Source organism: Peromyscus californicus, unplaced genomic scaffold (genome assembly GCF_007827085.1).
Source record: "Peromyscus californicus insignis strain IS unplaced genomic scaffold, ASM782708v3 Scaffold_13__1_contigs__length_99412109, whole genome shotgun sequence".
Classification (NCBI taxonomy): domain Eukaryota; kingdom Metazoa; phylum Chordata; class Mammalia; order Rodentia; family Cricetidae; genus Peromyscus; species Peromyscus californicus.
In genome coordinates, this window is record NW_026294424.1 from 2,733,113 (window position 1) to 2,760,192 (window position 27,080).

General features: G+C 50.5%; 1 protein-coding gene across 2 annotated transcripts in view; it reads right to left on the reverse strand.

Annotated features, from left to right (window-relative positions):
* Nucleotides 1-1,184: 1,184 nt before the first annotated feature.
* Afap1 (actin filament associated protein 1) overlaps nucleotides 1,185-27,080 on the reverse strand; it is a 117,011-nt gene continuing 91,115 nt past the window's right edge. The window contains exons 11-18 of one of the 2 annotated variants that reach the window (XM_052736101.1): nucleotides 26,893-27,038; nucleotides 19,487-19,604; nucleotides 16,511-16,777; nucleotides 14,344-14,458; nucleotides 10,526-10,690; nucleotides 8,978-9,168; nucleotides 7,468-7,632; nucleotides 1,185-5,382 (exon numbers count right to left, since the gene is read on the reverse strand). In XM_052736101.1, coding sequence (XP_052592061.1) covers nucleotides 5,356-5,382; nucleotides 7,468-7,632; nucleotides 8,978-9,168; nucleotides 10,526-10,690; nucleotides 14,344-14,458; nucleotides 16,511-16,777; nucleotides 19,487-19,604; nucleotides 26,893-27,038 — 1,194 coding nt within the window. In that variant the 3' untranslated portion in view covers nucleotides 1,185-5,355. The remainder of the gene's footprint in view (nucleotides 5,383-7,467; nucleotides 7,633-8,977; nucleotides 9,169-10,525; nucleotides 10,691-14,343; nucleotides 14,459-16,510; nucleotides 16,778-19,486; nucleotides 19,605-26,892; nucleotides 27,039-27,080) is intronic. The other variant, XM_052736102.1, reaches the window with a different exon arrangement.

The window sequence follows — 27,080 nt, forward strand, 5'->3', positions numbered from 1 at the left end:
CCCTGGTGGGCTCTGTGGCCAAGCACTTGGTCATCCTCTCACTGTTTTAAATGACACCGAAGAGTCCCTTCATTCTCCGGCAGCACACCAGGACTCCAAACCCTGAGGCATCACTTAAAAATAGGCTCAATGACACTTGGCCAGTGCTTAGGACTCAGTGGCTAACCTTGGACAAGGGAGGGTAGGAGCTGGTACAGCTCCAGAAATGCCTCTAGACTGAATGTCCCTGTGACCTCACAGTTGCCCTGGAGCCTGGGCTCCATCTCCAGATCTAATGCAGTAAGATCCTCCATCACCTGCGATAAATGGCTGGGATTCATTCACCCAGTGCCCAACACCTTAGCCATGAGTGGCTTGAATGGGCCTCTGGGTTTGCCCATGTCCCTGAACACCACCAACACATCCCTCATCACAGTCCCCAGTTACTCGGACCCAGTGGCTCCTGATCCAGATGTCAAGCCCTGTAGTAGGTCCTAGACTTAGCTCCTGTCTGCGACCATCACGCTGCTCTCCACTGGGCATCTCCTCCACAGTGTCGGCTCAGGTTTCTGACTGCAAGCCTCTGAAGCAGGCAGGACCTCCCTGGGTGGGTTTCCACATCCGCTCTACCAGCCAACCATCAGCTGGCATGCACCTGGGGAAGCCCTGAGAAGTCCTGCCGGCACCCTGCTCCTCTCTACTTGACAGGACCCTTCACGGTTTCCCCCAATCCTCCATAGCCCACCCCAGCCCTCCTCTTACCTCCTGTCTCCTTGACCCACATTCAGAGGCAAGCAGCTATCACATCTAAACGCCACTGGCTAGCTCACACAATCCCCACACCCCTCAAAACACTACCAGTGGATTGAAAGCTAGCCTCCTCATCAAAGATTCCCCACATCTCCATGCAATCTCCACTGGAAGAGTACATCTGTGTTCTGTGGGCTCCCTGAGAGCAGGCATCCAGGGGATTCCTTTCTGTTTCCAGCACTTGGCACAGAGCCAGGAAGTAAGGAGGCAGTGACAGTGTCTACTGAGTTAAATACTCAGGTCCACAGCGCCAAACTACTCCAAAGACTGCCCAAGGGTCCTCCATAACAGATTTCTTGTGTACGCTGTCCTTCCCCTTCCTCGGTGAGAGTCACCCCCTCCCACCCGTCCATCGACCTCTGATGCCCCCAGAAATGATGACTCCAGCAACAATGGACGTCTTGGACTGCACTGCGAGCCACCGTCAGGAGGACATGAGGCTGGGCCACGCAGCACAGTTTTATTAATACACAAACAAGTTCCGCCAAGGGGCGCCAGTCAATGGGTACATAGTTACAACGGTAGGAAAATCAGTCTGTAAAGTGGAAGAGTTGGATGAAGTGGCTACAAAACAGGGGAAATGGGCTGAAAACTCGGGGTTTTCATCGCAAGTCTCTTTGCATAAAAATTTTTACTTTCTGAATTAAATACATTGAGCTGCACAATCAAAATATATTTACAGTCATTTCAAATGGGCTACCAACATAGTTAATTAAAAAAAAAATTTCTCTTTTCTTTGCCTGTGTCTTTCCAAGATTATTTTAAATATGACTTTAGTTTTTTTTTAAAAAATACAATAAGGAAATAATTACATTCATAACATGAAAACATTTTACAACTTAGAGCCACGAGCAATTCATTTGGAATACCTAGAATGTAAAAACTGGTGTTGAGACAAAGTAAACCTTTGTTAGAAAATCAATTAAAAGCATTATCCTATTAGAAACACCTTTGGTCCCTAAGAATTGTGAATTGAAGACCCCACTTTGAAAGGATAATCCAGTAGGGCGTGTGGGAAGCCGAGGTTTCCAAAGCCAGTATTGTCCTCAGCTACTGGCCAAGGGTCTCCCTCAAAACTAAGGGGTGGGCTTCCCGCACTGGTGACGTGGCCACACCTGCTTCAGCCTCTTCCTGGGGCTGAGCTGTGCAGACAGCACAGGAGTTTCTCTGTTATTTTCAGTTCGTTTCACAGTAGAAACCTGGCCTCTGGTGTGGTTAGTAGTAAGTCAGTGGGAATAGGACTCAGACATTCAATTACTTTAAAAATATAGCATGGATTTGAAATGTTTCTGGTTTAAAATTACTTTAGAAAAAGGAAGAGGGGGAGAAAGACAATAGTCAACCATTTTGATGTTGCCACACCCATATAATGGGCCGTGGGGGTGTCCTGTCTGCTGGTGAGGGTGGCTGTGAATGGAGGTCTCACTTGCTTGGCTCAGGTATCCCCAGAGCACAGGGTGGATGTCAACCGCAGGGCAGCCTTGTCCCTTGTGTTTGGGAGGAGAGACCAGGGACACTCCCACTGCTGTCTGCATGTGAATTCTAACTGGGGGACTGCAGTCCCCAGACAGTAGAAGCCTTCCTTGGTGGCGTGGGACATTGCTTTTCAAAGTGGATTTTCTAAAAGTGCCAATTCTCCAGTCCACCAGTGTGGGCTTAGTGACAAACAGATGAGTGGACAGATGAGGTGGGCCGCTGGGTGAGGCAGTACTCAGTACCAAGGCATGCACAGGGAAGAGTCAAGATACTGACGTGTGAGGCGGGGGAGCAGCAAGGACTCTGGGGGATTCTGTGTGCAGTGGGTCCATCCCAGCTCGCAGGTCCTCCTGGCACCTGGGGTAACCTGACTGACCCATGCTCACCCTTGAAAGAACACAGGTACATGAGACTGTGTGATGGCGAGGGTTTGCACCTGTGCCCCAGCCAGGGACCACAGGAAGCCCACAGGCCAGCATGAGATTTGCATGCAAAGGGTTAGTTAGTGAACGGACAGAAAAGTGGAGGGGACTGTGAAAGCTGATGACATCTTGCCAGTTTGTGACAAAAGTAGACCCCAAGAAACACTGTGGCCTCAGACAAAGAGAGCCCCCAAAAGGTGGGGAACCTCCCATGGTCCAGTGACCCAATAGCTCAGAGAAAGGGGCTGGCTCAGCCCTCTGCCCACCTGGTCCCACACAAAGCAAACCTGTGCCATTGATGGCCGGGGTCATGCCTGTGGCTTTGGGAGAATCATAGAATGGGAACACTGTGAGAATCCTGACAGGATGTCTCATGGGTGTCCAATATGTACATACATAAATTAAAACTATATTTCTTGAACATTTACAAATAAATAACTTATTTTGAAGCAAATGCTTTAAACTAGCTTTCTGACCAAATCTAAGAACATGAAGGGGAACACAGGATGGCAGAACCCTGTGTCAAGAGCCTTGCCTTCCCTGGGACCTACTTTATATGGCTCTGTGGAACTGACAGGATCCATCAGGGCTGAGGGAATTATAAGCCTAGGTTTCTTAGCACAAGATGTGAATGCCAGGAGCCTGGAGCCCTGCTGTGTCTTCATCAGGACAAACAAACTCATCTGAGGCTTATTTGCTGGACATGATGCTCCACTAATATCCCTGCTTCATTACAGCCGTCCCTCTATGCTGGCCAGAACTGGTTGTTAAGTTGGGCATGTTCTCCTTGTTTTGGTAACATTCAAAGCCTGGCACAGCTTTCCTGGCAAAGCAGGTTGCCGTCAGGGCCAAAAGCGCTACTCTGAGATCCACAGGCAGCAGACGTCTGTGGCAGGTCAAACTCTCTTTCCTTTAGAGCACCAATGTCACACGAAATGGTCACAGCTTCCTGTAATGACCCAAGGGGCGCCCCCAGTTGCTGCTCTGTGGACAGGCTGCATCCCTCCTCCTGGTCCTCTACACAGCTTCCCGGCAGAAGTTAGCACACACAGATGCTGGTGTGAAGAATCCTCACTGCCCTGTGGAGGAAGGCACTGGGGTGAAGCACCATCAGAGAGCTGGCAAGTGGCTCTACGCTGGTCTAGTCTGAGGAGGACCTCCAGCTGAGCAGCGTCAGACGTCTGGTATGATGTCCCTGTCCACTGGTGACCACCTTGCTGCTCTTTGGTGACTCCAACAGCTGCTGTGGGGCTGAAGCACAGAGCACTGACCCTAACCATGAAGGCTGCCCAGAGAACAGGCCCAAAAGGCAACTCTACAGAGAGCCCGGAAACTTTCCTCCTGTGTGTGCTAAGGACATTCTGGGCTACGGTGGGAAGGCTTGCCTCCAGGATAGCACCACCAGGTTCTCAGTCTAGGGAACAAGCCCATTGCCTGTGTATAACTTGCCCTGAACTAGTCTGCAGAGATGGCTAACTCCTCCTCACTGCCTGCAGCACCCCATGGTGGAAAGGTCTGGACAGTACCTTGGAAGCCCAAAAAAGCCAGTTTGACTCTCAGACCCCTAGGATAGAGGACATCCCCACCCATGATCTATAGGCTGCACATATTGAACATCTGAACTATCCAAGAAACCGTGCAAAGAGGCAGGCAGGGGAGGCCCCCACAATCAGAACCTTGGCATGGGAGTGCACCTCTGATCCACAGCTTCAACTATCAGCTGGAGGGAAGTGCTCTGGAAGGATTCATCTCTGTTCCAAGACATTCCAGGCTTGACTATAGGTTCTCGAACCTGCTCTGTTTCCAAAGAAAGCTCTGGCCTCGATGATTAGATCCACAGGTAGATGGTGACCGTATGTCTCCTGGGCTGAGGAGCTCCTGCCCAGAAGCAGGGGAGGCTGGGGTCTCAGGTCAAGGGGAAGGACAACTGCTAGCCAAGGACCAAAAGCTCTGTGCTGCCTCTCAAAATACATCATAAAATGGGAAACAGGGTCTCTGAAAAGTCCCTAACATCTAGTCATAGCACGTGATAAAGGGGGATGTTTTCTTTAAAAGAGAACAAACAAAAAACACTAGTAAAAAGAATGACAACTTTTCCATCCTGGTGACAAAATGTCTATCCAAAAACTAAACCAAACCTTAAAAATCGCTTCACAGCACTATTCCTCATGGCTTCACCTCCAGTGACAAGGGGACAGGCTGGGGCGGGGGCGGGGGGTGGGGGGAGTGCTGCAGAGACACAAGGAGTTCATGCTGCCGCAGAGCAGGACTCTGGCAAACAGGGTGATGTGTGCAGCTCTGGCCGCACACGGGGAAGGCTTGGGCCACTCCATCTCACAAGGGCACATGGTCCATGGGCTGCAAGCTGGGGTTGAGGTGTCCTCAGAACCATGACTGCCCCATCTGCCAGAGGGTGCTTCAAAACAACTTGTTGACCCCTTTTGTTTCTGTTTTTTAAGAAGTAAATTTGGACACCAAAGTCTTAAAGTAAACTTTTCTAAAGGGCACCGTCATACAGTAGAGAGCGTGCACGCAAGCTGGCCAAGGGTCAGCGTCAGACTCAGTCCAGACTTCTGAAGTCATGCGCAGGCCACTTTGGGAGGCGCACATATCACACTTGAGGCTGGTGGCAGGACGCAGTCTCTGTCTGGGTGCGGCTGGCCTCCCTCTAGGTCCCATTCTTCAGCTCCCACTCCTGGAGAAGAAACGCGTGTGAATGCAGGCCGTTTGATCCCGGCTACCACAAACTTCCGTAAGCCCCCATGGCCCTCCACAGCGTGGGGGCTCAGCCACAGACAACAGAATACAGGCTTCCCCTGAACAAAAGAATCATCAAGCACATCCGCTTCTATGGAGCCAGTCAGGGAGAGACACAATCCAAATATCCGACAGGGACAAAAAGGTAAATGTGGCCTCCAGACAAGGGACACTCATCAGGCTGAACAAGGAAGGGAGTGCTGACCCCGGAACATCATGATCTCCAGGATACCATGTAAGTAAGGACCACATCGAACCACGTATTTAGCCCAAGGCAGTCAAGTTCAAGCATCATGGTGGGTACCAGGGGCAAGGGAAGAAGGTGGTATTGGTGTGTCAGGGACAGTCTAGGAAGATGAAGTTCTGGAGGTGGATGCTGCCGAGGCACACACTTGGAAATGTCCAGTAGGTCAGGTTGGCTTTGCTTATTTTACAAGAAAGTGATCATTGGAAAGTGTGGATGGATGGGTGGATGGATGGATGGGTGGAGGGGACACACTCCCAGGGATGGCATCAGGCCCTGAATGCTGCTCTCAGACATGGTCCTCTCAGCACCTATTCTCAGCCACCATGGAGGTATCTGGGGAGGCTGAGATGGGGAATCTGGCCAGGCGTGCTCCTTTGCAGAGTTAAGCCACCAGGCAAGCCTGTGGTGCCCGTGCCCCCTCCCTCGCCTTTGTGTGTGTTTTTGTTTCTGCCAACAACTCCATTAGGGTTCTTATTTCTGCCAGTGTGGTGCCATCAGCCATTAATTACACTTGAACTTTTGATTCTAAAAATGTCAAGAGACATTCCAATCTAGTCAGTATGTCCCCAACCCAACCTCATGTCCAGGGGGGCCCCTCTGACACTAGGGCCATCCTGCTCAAGGCCACTCTTGAGGCTGTGTCAGACCAGCTGCAGTGACAAGAGCCTCCGCACCTCCTGTCTGTGTGCTGGCTCCAGCTGGGCCAGAAGCAGCTCCCCTCTCCTGTGCTGCAGGGGAACTGTCTGGAGGTGGCTGTGTCTCACACTGGCAGTCACAGGCTTCCTTTTTTCCCACAGCATGGCTTCTCCCCACTCTTCTCTGATGGTAAAGAAACTGGGAGAGGGCTCACACAGCTTCATTCTAACACAGCTCAGGCAAAATGATCCTCTGCAAAGCGGAAGCTGGCTATAGACTAAGGCCTCATGGATGCTCAGGGAAGCCACTGGAATGCCAGCTCAGTAACCTTCTTCCCCAACTAGCCATGGAGCCTTCTAGAAAGCATGCTTTCTGGGGAAGCACATACACTAAGGGGCTGGGCAAGCACAATGCCTATCACCATCCCAGGATACTCGAAGAACATAGCACAGTCCTTGCCCTCCATGCAAGCTGTTCTGCTGAAAGCAAAGTGCTTCCAGCTCCTGGGAAAGGGGCTTGAACTGCTGAAGGAGACACAGTGCCAGCACTATGAGGACTCGAGACGGTGCAGGGTGCATGCTCAGCCTCCTCCATCTCAGAACAGAGGGACACCATCTAGACTCAGGTCCCAAACCCAGGTCAGCTCAGTTCAACCTACAGCTGCTTCTATCACCGTGGATGAGAAGTGCTGGCTCTGGTTATCTGGAAATCATGCTTTGAGAATCCCTAGGATTTAATCATGGCAAAGATTGTTGGTCCCTCCTCTCCATGACTGCAGGAGAGGAGGGACCCTGGGCTGATGACCAGGGTGCTGGGGACAGCCTGGAAAGAAAAAATGCCTTTCTGGCTTTTTTTTTTTTCTTTCTTCTTTGGAGAGTCACAGCATGTGCTAGAAAGTGCTAGAAAGGATGTTGTGGTCACTCAGTCACTCAGCCTAATCTGTGCTGCCCAAAGGAGGGCAAGCCCAAGGGGATGCAGTCTGTCCACTTGTGAGGTCACCTGAAGCTCTGGGTTTCCGGTTTGGTGGTTGTCTTTGAACCCCAGTCCCTAAGGGTATGTGTGGGAGCTGGAAGAGGCTGAGTGCCAAATGCAGTGGGGTTCACTTTGCACTCGGGTACCCGGCTCTGCCAGGAGGCTCACCTTGGCCTTCTGCAGCACGTGCCCACGGCAAGGGGAGCTGCCCGAGGATGGCTGGCTCTTCTTCAGGACGGCTGCACTGTTCACAGGCAGGGGCCCCTCAGCATCACTTGTATCACAGCTGGAGATGGGAGAATTTTCCAGAGTCCGATGCCGAAACACAGGAGACTGTTAAGGAGAGGAGAGCCCTGCGTGAGGGGTGGTTCTTGGCCACTGGCATTTCTCAGGAAAAAACAGTTTGGTTAAGAAGAAATTGATTTGGAGATGGGCAAAACTAGGAAGGAGCACCACAGCCAGGGCCTGAGCACCTTTGGCCAGTGCATGTAAGAAAGAGAAGCTGCGGCCGAGAGGCGGCATCCGGGGCCCACACTCCCCCCCTCACCACCTCTCGCCTGTTCGTCCATACGGTGCTTCCTAAGTTTGCAAGTGTTTCCTGGAGCTGCCTGCTACTGAAAGGATCCAGCCTGGTAGTAGAAGCTGCCAGTACCAGACAGCACTAGGCTGGTGACCAGAGACAACAAGTGGCCCCCAAGTGGCACTGAGGGTCTGTGACCACTCTCCCTTTGCACATGCTGGAGAGAAATTTCTGGAAAGCTTAAAATGAAACAACTTATCTCTTCAGCTGCCTTGGGCCTGACTTTGGCTTGCTGGCTCTTTCACAAAGGCTCGCAAACCGTCCTTTGGGAAAGCACGGCACTGTGGAGACCGTGTTATCATCAATAACACAGAGCACCGAAACACACTTGGGATGTGCAGGATGTCAGCCCAGAACTCCTGGGAGGGCTCCTGACTAGGGCGCTCCCAGCTCAATGTTTTGATAGCATGGATCTTCCCTTGGACATCAGAGGCAGCGTTGGCTCTGGGTGGGTGTTGGTTGCTGGTGCAGGAGGGTGTCTCTGGGGGTGGCCAGGCAGTAAGCTGTCTGTGACAGAAGCACCTGCCCAACAAGCCGCCCTGCTGAGGAAGTGGCCTGTTACAGAGTGCTGCCACCAATGCCAGGAGGTGATGACAGTCACAGTGCAGAGACAGGACCCTCAGGAACACAGCAGGCCGCAGAGCATGGTCACCCAGGCCTGAGCCTCTGAAGGCCATGCTTACTCCTGGCCAGGGGACAGTTGGGGACAACAGCAAGTCCCAGCAGCTGAGTCAGGTGAGGATGAGGAGCCATGACTAAAGGTTAGGGCTCAGACTTGACAGGTTGACGTCCTCATGCCAGATTTAGGGGCTAGACCGTGTTACTGTCACAGCAGCTTCCAGAGCCGTGGTAGCACTGTCAGGGAGTGCTCCTGGGGGTGAGTTCCTGCCTAACAAGCTGGCATCGAGTCAGATCTGACCATGCAGAGGAGAGACATGGACTCGGTACTGCCTTTAAATACTCTGTGAACATAAGAGAGGCCAATGTTTCCACACACTGGGAATGTACAAACATTAGCCTGATACCACTCATGGCAGTGAGCGAGCTGCCTGAGAGACCACAGGGCACTTCCCTGTGCTGTGCCTTCAGGACACTTACCTGTGGACTCGATGTCCCTGACTTGGGCTCGATGGCCAGTCCTAGGGTGACGCCACCTGCCAAGGCCTTCTTCAGGCTCTCCTTGACCTCCGTCAGCTCCAGCTCCAGGCTGACCCGCTCCGCCTCCCTCTGCTTACATTCTTCCTCCAGCCTCTTCAGCTTGTCCTCCAGGGCCACCTGGGGCTTCCTGCCTAAAATCCCAGGGACACATGGTCACCTCACAGACGGGCTGACAGAGCTGAGTTCTGCCAGGTCTTGCCCACAAGCCTGAGGGGCCTCACGACACTCACTTAAAGGGTACGGTGTCCAATGGGGCCCCTGACCGGCAGGTCTCAAATTCTACCAGTTATGTGTGGGCTGTTGTATAAGCTGCTGTGGTTTAAAAAACAGCAGCAGCAGCAACAACAACATGGTCCATGTCTCTGTAGGACTTGGCATGCGTTTCTCTAGGGCTTGTCAGTTAACTTACTTATTTGAAATTTGGCGCGATGACCAACACGGCCAGGAAATGTACAGAGATGGGCAGAGAAAAAAACCGAGTCAGGGAGGTGGCCAAACCACAGGACGCAGGGAGCATGGCCTCTGAGGGACCGTGCTGTAACCCTTCGGCATCTGTCCTGTGCCTTGACACAGGCAGGTGGAGAAGCTGGTCAATCCACGCTCCCTCCATGTCACAGACTCGGCTTTCCATCTCTCCCAGGCCCCCTGATACTGACACCCTGTCCAACCCGCTCCCACAGACTATCCTAACGGGCCCACCTGCACCCCCTTCCTGTTCTCTGCTCCCCAAATCACTTCCCATAATTCAGACAGAGTTCGGTTCTGGTTAACTATGAAGGGCATATACACCACCTCAGCCAGCATTGAAGCCTCCTGGAAGCCAGTGCCCCCCCCCCCCCCCCCGCCACCTTCCCTATCCGCTGCACATCTCCCCTTCTCAGCTGGCAGAAGCTAAATCTAAAAAGTCAGCCATGCCCCTGCGGGGGTGCTAGCCAGGATCAGGGGGAGATGTCAGTTTCCAAGCCAGATTGGGAGGTCTGGCAGGAGGAAGGCACAGCCTGGGCCTGGGTACCACTCATCTCCAGACACCACTACCCTGACAGCTGTTCCTTGCTCACTGTCCCTCTTCCAGGATCACTAACACAGTCTTTTCCCCTGGTCCCCAAACCCAGGTGTGGCCTTGCTCTCCCCAGACCTTCCTAAGAATAGAGAGCTGCTTCTTCCCAGGCAGAGCCCTGAGAAAACTTCTCAGCCCTGGGGGCTGCCTTCCTTCACAGAAGCCCCACAGAGTTACCTCAGACAAGGAACAAACCCTGCCAACCTTCTTGGCTCTTAGCAGCTGAGGCTGCAATTGCTGGGGTCAGGTCACAGCCCTTGCCTATGGTGGCACTCACGCCTCAACCAACCCTGTGCTGCCCTGGGCTCCCCACAAGGCCAGCACCCCAGGAGCAATGCCACCTTGCGGCTCACAGGTCTGAAGGTGAGCTGAATGACTCTAGAACTCCAGGGGACACAGGTACCCGGGCTATCGGAGCCAACCCCGCACACCTGCATTCACTTCGATGGCGGCCCTCAGGTCCTTCCTCTCCTTCCGGAGCTGCGCTAGCCTGTTCCGCAGGGCCTCTTTCCTCTTCAGCAGCTCCTCCTCTTTGGACTGTAACAGCTTGGCGTCTGCTTCCACACGGTTCTTGCCGTATTTGTACTGGTCAGCATCTGAATAAGGAGCACCGAGAGTTAGCACGACCAGAGGGGTCGGGCTGCCAAGGCCTGTGGCTCAGCGGCTCTTCAGCGTACCGCAGAGCTGCTCCTGGATGCTCCTGAGGGGAAAGGGAGGTTTGGGGCTCTACCTGCCTCAAATCCTCTAATACTTTGATCTGCACGTTTACAAATGGAGAGGAATACTGGGGAATCCCTTCAGGGCTCCTCCCCTAAGCTTTCAAATAATTGCCAATAAGGGTCAGAGTGCAGATTCTGCACCCTGGCAGGCAGTGACTTGGACAGTTTGAACTGCCAACCCTATACAATCTAGAGTCATCTGGGAAGAGCATCTTAATGAGGTATTATCTGGATCAGCTTGACCTATGGCCATGTCTGTGAGGGAGTATCTTGATTATTAACTGAGGTGGGAAGACACACCCTCAGTGTGGGTGGCGCGTGAGCTGGGCCCTGGGATGTGTAAGAGCAGAGAAAGCTGGCTGGGTACTAGCTATCAAGCAGGTGGCCATGTATCTAATCTCTCTGTGTTTGACTGTGAATGTGAAGTGACTGGCCGCTTTAAGTCCCTGCCTGACTTTCCCACAGTAACACACTGTAACCTGCAACATCAGCCAAATGAACTCTGTCTTCCCCAAACTGCTTTTGTTGGGGTGTTTGTTACAGCAGAAGAAATGAAACTAGAGCAGTGTATCTGTTACCGTCAACAACAACCTCTATTGGGGCTGGAGGGATGGCTCAGTGGTTAAGAACACCAGCTGCTCTTCTAGAGAACCAGAATTCGAGTCTCAGCACCCACATGGCAGCTCACAGTTATCTGTCACTCCAGTTCCAGGGGGTCCAACACCCTCTTCTGCCCTCCTTGGTCGCCAGGCACACACAGGGTGCACAGATATGCACGTAGGCAAACACACGCAGAAAGTGAAATAGGACAACAACAACAACGAACCTTCTAGAGTTTATGTAGTTCTCTCTATGTGCAAAGCCTCTCCTCACCCCCACTTCTGTTCTTACAAGAACACCTCACCCTGGCTGGAGGGAAGACATCTCCTTGGCCTGAGATTCTGGCCTGGAAGAAGCAGATAGGGAGAGCTTCTCCACTGAATGAGAAGACAGAAAGGCAGTGCGTGGTACTTGGAGACCTACTATTTAGAGGACAATCTTGGAACCCTGTGACCTAGAACAAATCTGTGCCCCAGTTTCTCCTCCTGTGAAATGGGAATAAGAGCAGCTCATTCACAGGCAGCTGTAAGAATTCAATTAATATTTACAAAGCACTTAAAGTAACTCTCCAAATGAGTCCTCTATAAATAGCTGTTACATTTAATGAATGAATGAACAATGAATGAGTGAATAAGTAAAAGCTTCGGGGGGTAGGGGTGGGGGGAAACCCATCTTCCTGGCTGCCCGCATAGCAGTTCACACAGTGTTGAACCCAGGCCCCACAGTCTCTTCAGTCTGGCCTGCACTTTAAGCTACAGCGTGTTGTTATGGGGAAGTCACAGCAGGAACTTAGAGCAGCCAGCTAGGAATTTAGGAAAAACCTCTCTGGAAAAGATGCCAAGGGGCTGGAGAGCCTAACGTGACTGGCCAGACCCCGCCGTGAGGCTTCCGTCTCTGTATCACTTGCCTACTCCAAGGGCAGCTGCCACCCCACCTGCCCCTGTCACTGCCCATCTACATGTCAGTCTGTTTCAAAGTAGAAGCCATGGGGGGACAAGGGTTGTGTGAGTCTTTGAAAGTAGATGCATGTCCCTAACACAGATAACTAACGTGTGCTAAGATGCCTGGGATGAAGTAGATACTCACAGGCAGCCCCCATGACAACCAGAGATGACTGGCTCATCAGAGGCTTGCTGATGCAGTACCTGCCTACCATCACTTCTTCCATAATGTGCCATATTCATGGAGATTTGTGCATTTTCTATGTCCAGTCAGCATTACTCCCCTCACCAAAAAGATCCCCATAGACTGACATCGGCAGATCTGCAGCCCAAGGCTAACCATCTTGTCTCGTGTAACCAAAGCACTTCCAGAAAATTCCACGCCAAACTGTACAAACTCCACTGTCTACACCAATATGCCCCCCAACAAACCTACAGATGACAGCTTATAAATTTCCCCCCCATTCGGTCCCCCACGCAATAAACTCTATACAACTGTAATGCAATTGGCTGAACTCCGCAAAAGCACAGGATGCAATTATTTTTCTCTTTTGTTTCCATTAGATGTCACCAAAGTTAATAAAACATTCCCTACAGAAGGTCCCACCAGATATTGGGATAAATCATCCATAAAATAAAGCGAGCAGAGGGCTGCAAGAAATGCCTGGCTGAAGGAGCCCACGTGGGATTCAGATCTTGCTTAACAAGGCATTTTAGGCCGACTCATCCCTCTGGCTCCTGCACCTCCCTGAATGAACAGCACTAAGAACAAGAGTGTAAACACACCCAAGGCATCAGGGAATGAAATTACAGAGAGAGGGCCAAAGGAAGTCAGTGACAATCAGGAGGCAGCCTGGCAGGCCCCTGACCTGCCTCTTTGAAATGCAGGTTTGAAAGCAGAGGCATAGACAAGCTCCTGTCAAGAATGCAAAGGGTTCCCTGGGGCTGAAGCAGTCAAGTGTTGCTGAAGTCCTAAGGCTCATCCATGCTTTGACTATGAAAAAGACAGCCTTTCTGCGTCCTTGTGCATGCTGACTCTAAAACAGAAGCCAGCATGTGCAGGTCTGAGGCCTTTCCCCTCCTGCACCAGGTAGGTATGGAGGACCCCAGGTGAAGGATGCTAGCCTCATCTACACTGTCACAGAGGCTGGTCTACCAACTGCATGGCTGCAGACTGGAATGCTCAGGTAGAAATCCCAAGTGATAGTGACTTGTCATGATGTGGCATGGACACTTCCCTGCTTAGTTCAGGCTGATGGAGGAGCTCCAGGACCAGCAGGGCCCCTTGCAGCCCGTAGGCCTGCTTTTAAAGCTAGCATGATCTTCTCACTACATCCTCAGCCACAAGTGGAATGTCCTGAAGGAATACATCCCACCAACTGGCTGGCTGGCTGAATGGTGGACCACCCAAAGCATGAGGGCAGGGCAAACACAAACTCAAGAAGCTAGCACACCCAAATTTAGCTGCAGATGGAGAGTTGCTCAACTCCCGGGCGGGCTATGTCTCCCTCTGTTTGGTCTATACAGTTGGCTCTCAAGTCTGAAGGCCTGGCCTGTGTTCTAGCTCAGTGGCTGGCCTGCCGTGAGACCTCTGGCTGTCATGTTCTACCAGGGGCTGTGCTTTCAGTGCCCAACAGCACCCCTGCCACCATATCCACCACAGTGGTCGGCCGTTTGCACATCTGACAGACAAAGGGGCTGCACTCATGTTATGTGACTTGTCAATGGAGTTCTAGGGACACAAACTGGAGTCTCCTGGACCAAAGCCCCAGTGCCTCATGGTTGAATGTCACACCAAGTAGCCAAGCAACAGTCCCAGAGGCTAGGTTAAAGATCCTAGCCAGTGGAGTGTGTGGGGGAGGAAGGATGCACATTGCTCCCCCTCCCAACACACCCCAAGCCCAGCATCTCCTGCAGGAGTGGCTCAGCCAGCCTCAAGCTGACAAACTGTACCAAAACAGAAAGCAAGGAGCCAGAGGGGAAACTCACTTGATGCTGTGCGTTTCACGCCACCTGCAGAGTCCACCTTTTTCTGCTGGCTGCTCGGAGCCTTCCCCTTTCCAGGAACCCCGTGGGATGCCACTGGAGGCTTTTTGCTCTTCAACTGTTGAAACACGCAGAGAAAATTAAAACTAATCCCACAAAAGCACCCTTTTGCCTGAAGTTACTTCTTTCAGTCTTTGAATGTTCAGCACAGCCTACCAGCACGGTCAAAGGACAAAGGGGACAAACTCAGGCTCCAGCCGGTGGGCTGCTGTAATGTCCCTATGACAGCTGGGAGCTTCCAGAACCCAAGCCTGGACACCCCGGACTACCAGGGAGTCTGCAATGGGAAGGATGCTATGTTTCTGCAGGGGCCTCAAGTGCTGATAAGAGAGCAGCTCCAAGTGACCACGCATGGGTATGCAGCAACAACCACTGAGAGCCTGGGAGCCTGTGTTTCTAGAGCTAAGTCATTTCTCCATTACTGGGCTGCTTCTGGGGGACGGGCCTGGCTCTGCAGGGAGGTTCTTGCCCTTAACTGAGTGATACAGTAATGGGATCCATAACCTCCTTTCAGACCACTGATGGGTCTGAGGAAGGATGCAAGAGACATATACAGAAGTAGCGTAAACATATACAAAGCCTTGACTAGATACAGGCTTTAAAAAACTCAACAGTCTCCTGCTCACTCTGCAAGCCACAGCTCCTTATCTGTCAGGTGACACTGTATGCCAGGCAGTGAGCTCGATATAGAGGGAACTTGACACCTAGGCCCTGTCATTCCTAACTCCCACTGCCTGCCTCTCCTTCCGTTCGAGACACTGTGGGGCTGCATACAGATCCAGCTGCAGTTCTGGCTTGTCATTTAGGGAACCCTGAGCCAGCCCTTCAAAACTTCCTGAACCTCTGTTTGCTCACTTAAAAATGTAAAGGCACTGGCACCTCCCACAGGACTCCTAATGACACTGCACAGCCATGCACAAGATGGCATCCAGGAGCTCTCTGAGTGTGTGGCCTCGCCACCAACTGGCTCCTAAAAGAATGGCCACACAAGGACAGGACAAGCAGAGGCACTAGAATTCAGCCTGGGACTGTTTCCTGTTTGAAACAGAAACTAGGCTGAGGAACAGTGACAGTGCCACACCGTGCATCACGTGATTCCTGCCTAGGAAGGGACAATCCAAATGCACAGGTGGCACATTTACTAGGCTAACCAAAAGACAACTATGAGAGCAGCAAATGGATAGAGACATAGGTAGGACACATGGGCCAGGTCTGGGTGGGGATCCTCGTGACACTGGTAGAGGCCGATGGTGCTCACACTGGTCACTCAGCAGTCCACACCCCTCAGACTTCCAGAGTCAGACTCTCCAGGGCTGGCATCTGAATAATTAATTGTGCCTGACACATTATAAAATTGTGCAAGCCTTGTGTGTCGGTTCTGACAAAGCAATGTCTAGAGGTGCCAAAATGAGTCACCACTACCTGGAAGCCTGGACCTTGCCTGGTGTTTGTTATTTTCTCAAAACTACCCAAAGAATGGAACGGAATGTGGAAAGTCTGGCCTCTTGCTTTTTCTCAGAGTGTTCTTAAATGAGGCACCAGGACTCCAGGCAGAACATACAAAACGCTTAGGTTAAAAATTCATGAAGGCGGTTAGTGTCTGCTCTGAAATGTTGATGCATGTCACAGAGAGTGGGCGAACAAGAGTTCAGCCACAAGCCTATTTGTCACCCAGAATCAGAGCCCTCCTGTCACACAGGTGCAGGACACATGTCATATTCTCCCAGAAAACACACTGGCTCTCAGAATAGTGCTGACCACGTTTACAGACAGGAACTAACCACTCCCTGGGGGCAACCCTTGCTCACTTACACGGTAGAATATACTAGAGAAACCTGCCATTCCAGAATCTTCTGGAAAGTTGCATGGCCTCTCTTCATAATCTTTAACATAATTCTGAAAGCGCACTGGGAAATTCTCCAGGAGTTGGGTTGGGGGGAGCCAGACAAGCTGGGAACTGGTCATAAATGTCTCTCCAGTCCCTCAGTGGCTAACTGTGAATTAGGCTATGGCTGAAGACTGTGACACTTTGGTATGTGAGAGGTGAGTACACACACGGCCATTGCAGGTCCATTGGTGATGTCAGGGAGTTTGGGAACGCAATCTGTACCTGGGAGTGTGGCCCGAGAGATGCCCTCCCCACAGAAGAGGTGTTAGTGACAGGTGGGGAGCAGGGTGGGCTGCAGGAGGTGGGGGATTTGTAGTGGTTAGAGGACAGCCTGTCGGCGGGTGTCCGGGACGCCCTCCGGTCAGCAGGAGAGGAGCGAGCAAAGATTGTCGGCGATGGCAAGTTATCGTAGAGGCCCGCGTTATCGTAAAGCACCTCTTCTGCCAGGCCTCTGCTCCCACAGCCAGGAAAGCCGCCATCCATGTCCCACTGCAACACATACAGCCTGTTTGTTAGTGGCCAGACGAGGAGAGAGAAGGTCAGCATAGCGAGATGTTAGCAGCCCCCAAAGCTCTCATGACCAGCCACTCATGCACACATACGGCAGGCACAAACTCCCACAGCTCTGGGTGGCTTCATAAGGGTCCCTTTGCCTTTGGAGTAATGAGAAAGGTTTCTCTGTCCTTAAACCATTCCAGAGTCATTAGATTATGACCGTTTTGTTCTGTCTTTCAAAATGAAGAATGCTGATGCACAGGAAGTGAGGTCGGGGGAGTTGGGCAGAGCCTGGAGCTCTTTGCTGCACAGGAAGGCGTGTGAGATCACGGTCAAGGGCCATGGCACCTGCTGTGCCCCGGACACACTGGCTTACACATCACAGAGTCCACTTAGCAAACAGGGGAAACTGAGGCAAAGGCAGCTCACACAACTGGGGAAAGGCTGAGCTGGGCCGAGTCACGGCCACACATTGTGCTGTCATGGAACCTCAGGCTCTGATGGAGGAACATGACTGCCATCAAGAACACCCTGAATTCATCCATCCTGCCTTGTGGCCAACAAATCCACCATCAAGGTCACCATAATCTAAGTACTACACTTAAGCATCTGGAAAGATTGCCACCGCCAAAAATGTCTGCTGAAGACAGAAGTCACGTAATCACATAATGCAGGATGCCTCAGACTTCGATGGAACAATGGCATTATGCTAGCAGAGGACCTGAACAAAGAGTTAACAGTTCAAAGCCACATCTCAGGACACAGGGACTCCGGAGCACTGGCAGGAAAGCATAAAGAAACCCCAAACTCTTAACCACTGCCAGATCCCTTTAGACTTTAAAGGTCTTTGTAAATTGCCCTGCATTATAAAAGGAAATATTAATTCATATATTCTGCCCATTTCAGCCTGTTTTTTATGTTCTCCATGCAGCGCTCCTTCCTCCTGCCAGACTATAATTACAGCCCTTTGTTATAAAAATAGGAAAGGCCTAAAATCCCAGGGTGGGGGTGTCTTCTTCTGCAGCCACATCAGTGTCTATTTTTGTGATGCTGGGGACAAGCAAACAACCTAAAACAACATAGAAAAGCCAGGATGGAGCATTTCAATGACAGCCACACAGATACACAATGGCCTATACTTGACTCTCATTTTCCTAAAATAGCAAGGATCAAGTCATGTGGAATACTTAGTAAACAGTGACGAAATCCCACAGAAATTTCTAGAATAAGAGTGAGTGTGTGCAGAGCCCTTCCTTCTCAAGGAATCAAAGGGAGTGCAGAATGAACCGAACTTTTATAGGGAAATAATACTGACACTCTGAGCATTTGGTCATAAAGTGTAGACTTTATGGAACTCGGAAATGAAGCCTCCAAAATGCAGTCATGTGGTAACAGAGGCCTGTACACAGGAAACAGGCTAAGGAAGCCTGTGCAGGGAAGCCATGAGGAAACAAAAGGGCAGAACACATGCACACAGGGCATGATGTCTCAGCTCCCAAAGCCCAGCACGTGTGTAGGGAGGATTCCTTAGCACAGAGCTGTTTATTTCCAAACACACACGAAACCATGGGTGAACCTGGGGAGAAGCACAGAGGGCACCTGAGCCAGCCAGTGTCTGGACTGCCAGGTGACTGGGTCCCTGTCTGGAAGGCCTACAGAAGGCTGCAGAGGCCGCAGGCAGGGAGGGCAGCTCACCCTTGAGGGGAGCCTAGATTCTGGAGTATAGGGCCCATGCAGTGATGCTGGGACTGCACGGATACAGGGAGGCCACAGAAGCCAGGCCCCACCTTGACAATAGCAAGAATGAGGATGAGGGGACCACAATGACACACAGGCTGGGCTGAGAGCCCTGCACAGAGCGCTCACCAGGCATAGCCCCTACAGTAAGCACGGATCTGTTCGCAGGGCTACAGGGCAAAGGACAGAGAGCACCAGGTCTCCCAGGGTCATCAGAATACTGGGGAAGGAAGGAAGATGGGAACAGAAAGGATGCAAGTCTAAGGTTGAGAAACTCTTAAGACATACTGGCTCCTCTCAGCACAAGGCTTCCCACACATGCTCTGCCACACCTGCTCACCACATAGGCAGGCACAGGCCTGACCACCAAAGGTACACAGTACACAGCCATCAGCCAAACAACAGAGACCCAGCAGGGCTCTGCTAATGACCCAGAAACATGGGACAAAACAGAAAAAATAAAAACTACGGATAGACGGACACACAAATGACACTGCCACAAAGCATCCCCACGTGTGAATGCTCCACACCAGCCATGCCAGGAACCATCCAAGTGTGCAACAAGGCAGTCACTCCAGGGTACTGTTTCTGTCTGATGGCTGGATGGTGGCTGCAGCTGTATTGGGCATAACTAGTCAGGGTAACTTACACTGTGCTGTGTCTGACTGACACAAGTTGTAAAACCGAACATCCTTTCAGCTCCATTTGCTTATTCTAATTTAATCCACTATCTTCCAGCCAGTATCTCGGGTGATGAGATGTGCGTGATGATGGTAACAGGAGAAGACGAGCTGTCTACTAGGGATCACATGACCGCTGTTTCTGTCAGAGACCAGGGTTTGGGGGAGAAGTGGTACAATTCCCAATCTCAACTCACTAGGATGGAAAACTAGGCACTGCAGGACAGAACCAGCTGGCAATTTGTCTTCTAACAAAACTGACCATTGGCTCTGGAAGGACACTCACCGAGCCGTTGACACAGGGGACATCATCGTAGTGTAGCGCTGTCCCGCTGGGGTGGGCGTAGCCATTGGAGATGCTCCCCAGGTATGGGCTCGTGGACACTGCCCGCCTGTTCATAAAGCTGAGAGAGAGAAAACATGGACACGCCAGTTAATCAGCAGGGCCTCTGTGAACCTTGATGTACCAAAGGCTATGTCAGGCTCAGAGGCAGGACCCTTAGGACCCTTAGAAAGATGTACCTGTCATCTCCAGGGACTGGGGCCAGTCCTCACCCAGAGCGAAGACAGGCCCCAGCACAGACTATGGACACCATGTATGCGGATATATAGCAGCACCTACAAGTGGAGGGGGCCAGACAGGTCTCACCATTTTCACATGGCCAGGGAAAACATACATCCCGGGAGGGCACAGCAGCTCTTTCTGATGGGCTCGTCCCCTCACAGCAATGAGCCAGTATCAACCTGTCTGCAGAGTCTGGCCACTCCCAAAGGCAGAGGACGTGGCCTCCACCACTCCCTGGCCTTCTGTGGGATGTTTGTGGCTGTCCATCAAATGCTCACTGAGCTCTGGCAGCCACACAGCACACCTTCAGCTGCCCCTGATCTTCTGAAAGCCCTGAGAATAGCCATGCGAAGGTTTCAGAAGCCTGTGCTGCTGCTGCTATACATATGACGTACTTGCTTGGGTCTTGGTTCCTTTACTTGGCCAAAGCCCCTAAAATCTTGGGATTTCCTAATGATGATGGGAGACAGGCTGTCTTTGTCCATCATAATGAGCTGCTCACTGCCCCTGGGAAGTTGAAGTGTTTGGGGATGGGGGTGCTATATGACCAGTCGGAGACTTTCAGCTCTGAGAGGGTAGGGTGGAAGAGCATCTGGGTTGGAGGCACCAGGAAGGCAGTTCATCCAGGAAGAAGCTGTACCCAGGGAAGGTGTTCACACTGAGAGAGCACTGTATCCAGGAAAGTGCTACACCCAGGGATGTCACCATCCCTAGAGAAGGCATTACCCAAGGAAGCTGCCAGATCCAGGGAGAGCAGTGTAGCCAGGGAAGAGGTACGGGGCTCCTGTATCCCAGAGCTGACCCTCTGCCCCTCCTACCCAAGAGTTAGTTCCATGCTGGTGGATTCCTAACACACACACCTAGCAAACAACCACTTCCTGGGGTCTAAGGAGTGTCTGTGGGGGTTGTGAGAACCTCAAATTAACACCTGCTCTTTGACGAGCATGGATGACAAACTGGATTCGTGAATGACGTCTGAAATGGACAGAGTCCTGGGGACAGAGCTTTTGATCTTCAGGGCCTGACACTGTGTCCTGGTGGACAGTGTCAGAATTGTCCTACAGTGGGCCCCTGCTGGAGTCCACAGAGAACTGGGGTGTCTCCTGCTGTGAGAAGAGCCCATACCTGGTGGCCAGAGGTGGAGACAAGAGTCTGCACATATAGGGAAAGGACAATTTGTCTCTCCTCCCCATCCATGCTCCCCAGAGAGCCAGAGCACAGGAACCCTCTGCCTACCACTACCCAGAGGCTTCAAAAGTCACCAAGAACCTGCCTAGGCTCAGTGTGCTGGGCTTTGCTGACTCCCCATAGGAGACCTCGATTTGGGGGATGTGGGGATGTGGGGTGGCTTGGGAAAAAGGGCTGGGGGTGGGAGGAGGGAGGAGGGGGGGTCTGTGGATAGCATGTGGAGTGAGTAGAAAATTTCTTAATAAAGAAAAATGAAAAAAAAAAGTCACCAAGAAAAATCAAGAGAAACACTGTCCAGAGCGGGCCGCATTCACCAGACTCCAGCTCCAACCCTGGCTCCTCTGGCTTCCTGCTTCCCAGCCTGCATGTGTCAGGACTGCTCAGGGCCTATTCAGCATCCTCCACTTCTCCACTGCCCCTCCTCTCACCCAGGATGCAGCTCTTAGGAGTGTCCTGCATGCACCAGAGGGGTCTTCCCTGACGGAGAGCAAGGAGGAGACTCCCTCTACAGCAATGCTGACTTTCCTCCTTTTGTACCCCCACCGAGCCTATTCTGCACCTGCTCCTCATCTGCCTCTCCCCACCAGAACACAAGCGTCTGAAGTGTTTTGCCACTCCAGTCTCCAGAGCACAATGGAGGAGCGGTGGGCTGGACTCTCAGGAAGCTTCAGGAAGCTGGGCTTGTTTTAGGAGAACTGTAAAAACCCAGGAAGAAAGAACCAAGGGTAGCATTTTCTCCTAAATGGGGAAACTAAAATCCCAGAAAGTTAACCGACAAAGCATTTTCCCCAAAACTTCGTTTCTCTGAGGAAAGTAGCTTGGGGCAACATAGCCAGCCACCTGCACACCCAAATGGCTGCGTCTCTCACAGTGCACTGCCGCCACCTGCTGGAAGAAGGTAGCAAGCACGGCTCTTCTGGCAGATGCAATAACAGACTTCTTAGTTTATGAACAAAGCTATAATTAATTATTCTATACTTAATCTACGTCAAATCAAGTGTAGGAAAGTTCAAGTCATGGGAAGGAGAAAGTGCAAGAAGGGAAGAGTCACTAGCCACTGGGGAGATCCTGCATGTTTCACGTACATGTTTAAGGCGTTGACTAAAAGACGACCCAGCTGAGGACTGTCTGGGGAAGGTGTGATAAACAGAACGGCAGGACAGCTAGTGTGCCTGCACCTGCTGGTGGTGAGCACAGCCACTGCCGAACACCCAGCGCTGCATGTGTGTTCATATAGCTCTTCCCTCCACACAGCAGGGACCTCATATTTGCTTTGTGGCGTCAGATTCTGGCACCATGCCCAGTACTCAATACTTCTGCACAGACATCAGGAAGGATCAAGGACAGTCAACAGAGTACAGTGGGTACACTTGTGCTCCCTTCAACGGGGATGCCCAAAGGATTCAAAAAGCATATACACACATGTCCTCATTGGCAGAGGCCTTCTCCATTGGCCAGAACATCCTAAAATTTACAGAGCGGGCCAGGGCCAGTAAAGAGAACTCATGCAGAGCCAAGAGTAAGCAGGGGGCCTACGTTCCCCTCCAGGGGTCTTTCCACAATGACTTTCAGCCAAGTGTGTAAGTGGAAAAGATGCCGAATCTCAAACAGAAGGACATCCTAGGGACCGTTGTATGTAGATGCAGAGACCGGCAAGGGCCTGAAGATGGCGGCCAGAAGGTGGCTCTCCCCACTGTCCCTCTTTAGTCAGGCAGAAGCATCATGACCACCACCACGTTCTGCTGGGCCTGCAATGGGCAACACTTGCGAGACGTCCAGGGGAAGTGCCAGGGCACTGTCCAGTCACCTGACCCACGGTCTTTGGTCAGCCTCAGGACGTGTCCCAGTGTCCAGCGCCATCCACACTCTGATGTGCCACTCTCCAGGGAGAGTCCTGCAGGGTTTTTGTCTCTGCTTCCTGTTCCTTTTCAGAACATTATTACCTTCTTCCCTTCAGTCAGACACAATTGCTGATAATTCTCATAATCGTTTGGCAAAGAATCACCACATGGCTGCCAAGTTATAAAAAGCGAAAAATTAACTTAATCCCAGACTATCTATCCCCTTGGCAAGCTACCACATTTTGAAGGCTGTTTCCTCGTTCAGTCTCCTCTCTGTTAAGTTTTATGGGAATGTTTGGCTAGAAAACTAAAACATGAAAATTAACTTTATTGCTAGCTAACATCCCTAAAAAGATTTTAATGAGGTAAAAAAAAAAAAAAAAAAAAAAAAAAAAAAAAAAAAGATTCCTAGGCTAAGTTTATGGCCTACGCCTTTTTAGTGAAGAGTGTTTGAAACAGCAACCTGCATTCCTTTCTCCAAGCTGTGGCCACCCCACATTTGGTTTAGATTAAAATTCTGCTCAGTTATAAAGGAAAAGCTGAGCTGTGTCCAGAGGGAAATTCAGGGTTTCTCCTGAATGCGGTGATCTGTTTGCTGGTTAGAGTCAGCATTAAGTGAGTTTTATTTGGGGGATTTTAGTAACTTCCACATAAGTACAGATAACAACTGTTAATCTATCAAGCTGTGGAGACCTCACAGTATGAGGTGCCCCGCTTGAATTCCAGCCTTGACTTCAGTGATGGGCTGTGGTGTGAAACTATAAGCTGAAATAAGCCCTTTCCTCCTCAAGCTGTGTTTGGTCACCATATTTTATCATAAGAACCCTAAGATATTTCTATACCCTGTTTTAAAACTGGCTTATTTGTTTTCTTGATGTTCAGATTTTTTTAGATCTATGCATCTTCTAGATACTAACCTTTTGTCAGATGTTTAAGTGGTAAAGTTTTCCCCAGGTTCTGTAGGCCGCCACACTGCCGGAATGATTGTGTCCTTTGCTGTACAGAATCTTTTTCATTTAAAATATCCACATAGGAGTTGGGTAGTTTGTAAGGGACTGCGGGGGAGTGTCCCAAGGAAGGGGAAACAGGATATAGAGTTACAAAGGAGAACTAGAATAGGGGGATTAAGTGGGGAGGGGGAGGCCAGGGCAGGGCTAAAGGAGGGAAGATGGGAGGGACGACTAACACTGAAGGCCTTTTGAAAAGCCATTTGGAAACCTCCTATACTAGAAGCTTCCTAAAATACATAAAAAGAATTTAAATGGAGATACCATACAGCGGGGAGACAATGCACCAACTAGACATCTCATGCTACCAAGTAAAACCCCCAGTTGCAGGAGTGGGTTACATCTTATTGAATCATTGGCCAAAGGGGTCCCATAGTCACCCCAATGTTACAGGCTATTGCCAGTGCTACTGGTTATTTCCACAACCTGATGGTAATATCCTGTTGCTGAAGATACCACTTACTTATTCCATCAAACCTGGAAAAATAGAGTTAATGCCCTAAGAGAAGCTTTACCGCTACTGAGTAGTGTCCATAGTGCTGAGGTACTATACACACTACAGGAGGAGAAAAAAATCATTAACATAGCCCAGTTACAAACCCCATTGACCTACAACAGCAATCTGTCTGCATACTGGTGTGATAGTGGCACAAATGTTATGGTAGTAACCAACCATTTTTTTAATTGACATTAAGGCCCCACTCTATGAGATGGAACTCATACCTATCACTGCTAAAGTGACCAAGAACCTGGGAGTAAATAGGTCCTAGGGGAAAACCTACAACAATTATTCTGCTAAAGGAATATAGCAATAAAATGACTCCTAATGAAATACTGCTATACCTAAAGACCAGAACATTGCTCAACCCTCATCAGAGAGTCTGCTTCTTACAGTAGATGGTAATTAAAGCAGGATCATCAACTGGACAATGTGTAGAGAGTGAGAGACTTTGGATCACTCAGTTATAAATGGAATATTTTCACCAAACTTCCCTCAAGGTTCATGGATCTATGAGGAAGAGGAGACAGAAAGATTTTAAGAGCCAGAGGTGGTGGATGACTCCAAGGAAACTGTCTTCCAGACACAACAGAACTGATCCATGTATGAACTCACAGAGACTATGGCAGCACACACAAGATCTGCACAGGTTTAAACCAGACAAAACCCCAGCATGGAAGAAAAGTAGACACAAGGTTCCACCATGAACCAAGAGCTATTTGTACCGGGTATGGTGGAGCACACCTTTAATTTCAACACTCAGGAGGCAGAGGCAGGTGGAGTTTGAGATCAGCCTGGTCTACAGAGTGAGTTCCAGGGCAGCCAGAGCTATGTAGAGAGACCCGATCTCAACACCCCTGCCCCCCGACCTCAAAATAAGCTATTTGCAGTTGACATCGACCAGGAAAGGGGAAATCCATTTTCTCCAATGGAGTGTCATCAGGCATATCAACCACATTCTAGGCCTGGCCCCACACCCAGGAGTAGTTGCCAACACAAAAAGGACCTCAGGTGGTTTTGTGTGTATGCTTTTTTGGTTATGGTTTGGTAGTTTTTGTCTTTTGGGCTTTGTTTTGTTTTCTTTGGGTTTTTTTGTTGTTGTTTTGTTTTTTGTTTTTTTGTTTTGTTTTTTGTCTTTGTTTTGAGAGAGAGAGAGAGAACACAAAGTTGAGTGGATGGGAAGATCTTGGAGGAGTTATGGAAGAAGAAAAAATACGATCAAAATATATTACATAAAATATTTTTAAAGTACTTTATAGATGTTAAAAAAAAGAGGTCAGATACAGGGATTGACCTATGTGTCTGGGTGCATTTGGACACGTCACAACTGGCCCAGGATGCTTTGTTCAGATTTCCTAGTGTTTAGGGACTCGTGGCTGGTTTCAGATCTTCTATGAAGAGTTCCTGCTCACTACCTACTGAATTTAAGCCCTTCCTACTCTCTTTCAAGGTAAAAACAAGGAATTTAGAAATGGCAGCCTGGCAACCCATGGGCAACTCACTGCCTGGAAGTTCTCCTTGTGTCTGCTGTGCGGCTCTTCACCCCTGGGCCATGTGGGGCTCACTGTGGCACTCAGAACACCAGAGCAACTGGAGTCCTCCTAGTCCAAGGTCACCCCAAATGCATCCAGCATTCCCTACTGTCACTGTGTATGAGGTGGATGCATGCCAGGGGCACAGCACTGTGGAGGACCCTGTTCATCATCACAGCCTGGACAACAACGCACATGTCAAAACATCGAGAAAGGAGAACACATCTCAGGTAGTATGGAAAACACTTGGCCCTCGTGGGACAGCTGATGATGCTGAATGCCCAGTACTGCTGAATCCCCCATGATGCTGACTGCCAGCATGGGAACTGCTGCTACAAACCCCCATTATTATTGTGTTCAGGAAGCATCCTGGCTCAAAAGTATGCTTTTGCACAAAGTAGCATTATTTGTCACAATTTAAATTTAAAAAGCACTGCACTGACAGATTTAAGATCTTGGGCTTTGCTGGGTGGTGGGGGCACATGCTTTTAATCCCAGCACTTGGGAACCAGAGGCAGTTAAATCTCTGAGTTTGAAGCCTACCTGGTCTCCAGAAAGAGTTCCAGCATGGCCAAGGCTACACAGAGAAACCTTGCCTCAAAAAAACAAAATGAAAAAACAAAACAAAAAAATCTTGGGCCTTATTTCAGCAACATACAGAATCCTTTCTAGAAGGCCCCTAATCACACAGAAGCTGGGAACAGCTGCCCAGCTGCCCACAGGAGAAAATCAGGACTAGTACCTGGTGGTGCAAATAAAAACAGTCACAATCCCTTACTGTCTCCGGCTGCAAGGGCAGAGCTAAGTGACTGTAACAGGGACCATCTGGGCCACGAAGCCAGTACTACCATCTTCAGACAAGTTTGACAAGCCTGCTCTAGCAGAAATCCCAGGGGGCTGAAATGACCAACATTAGGGCCATCAGGGCCAGCACCCCACCAAGGAAAAGTCCTCAGGCATGCTTCTGGTTTGCATGCTCACCCAGCACCTACTGTCAAACAGTTCTTAGAAGAAGGATGCTGCTAATTCAGGACTTCCACAGGCTATGCGTGAGTCTTACCAGAAGGTCTGTTTGGCTGTCTGGATGACATTGGCTGACATCTCCACGTCTATATAATCATAGTGCAGGGCTCCCGGGTCTGTTGATGACCCCGTCTCAGCCAGTAAGATGCCAATCCATCTGCCCATGTCTTCAGAAGATGATGCCTGCCATGGGGAAGAAAGTGTGATTCTTTTAACCAAACACAG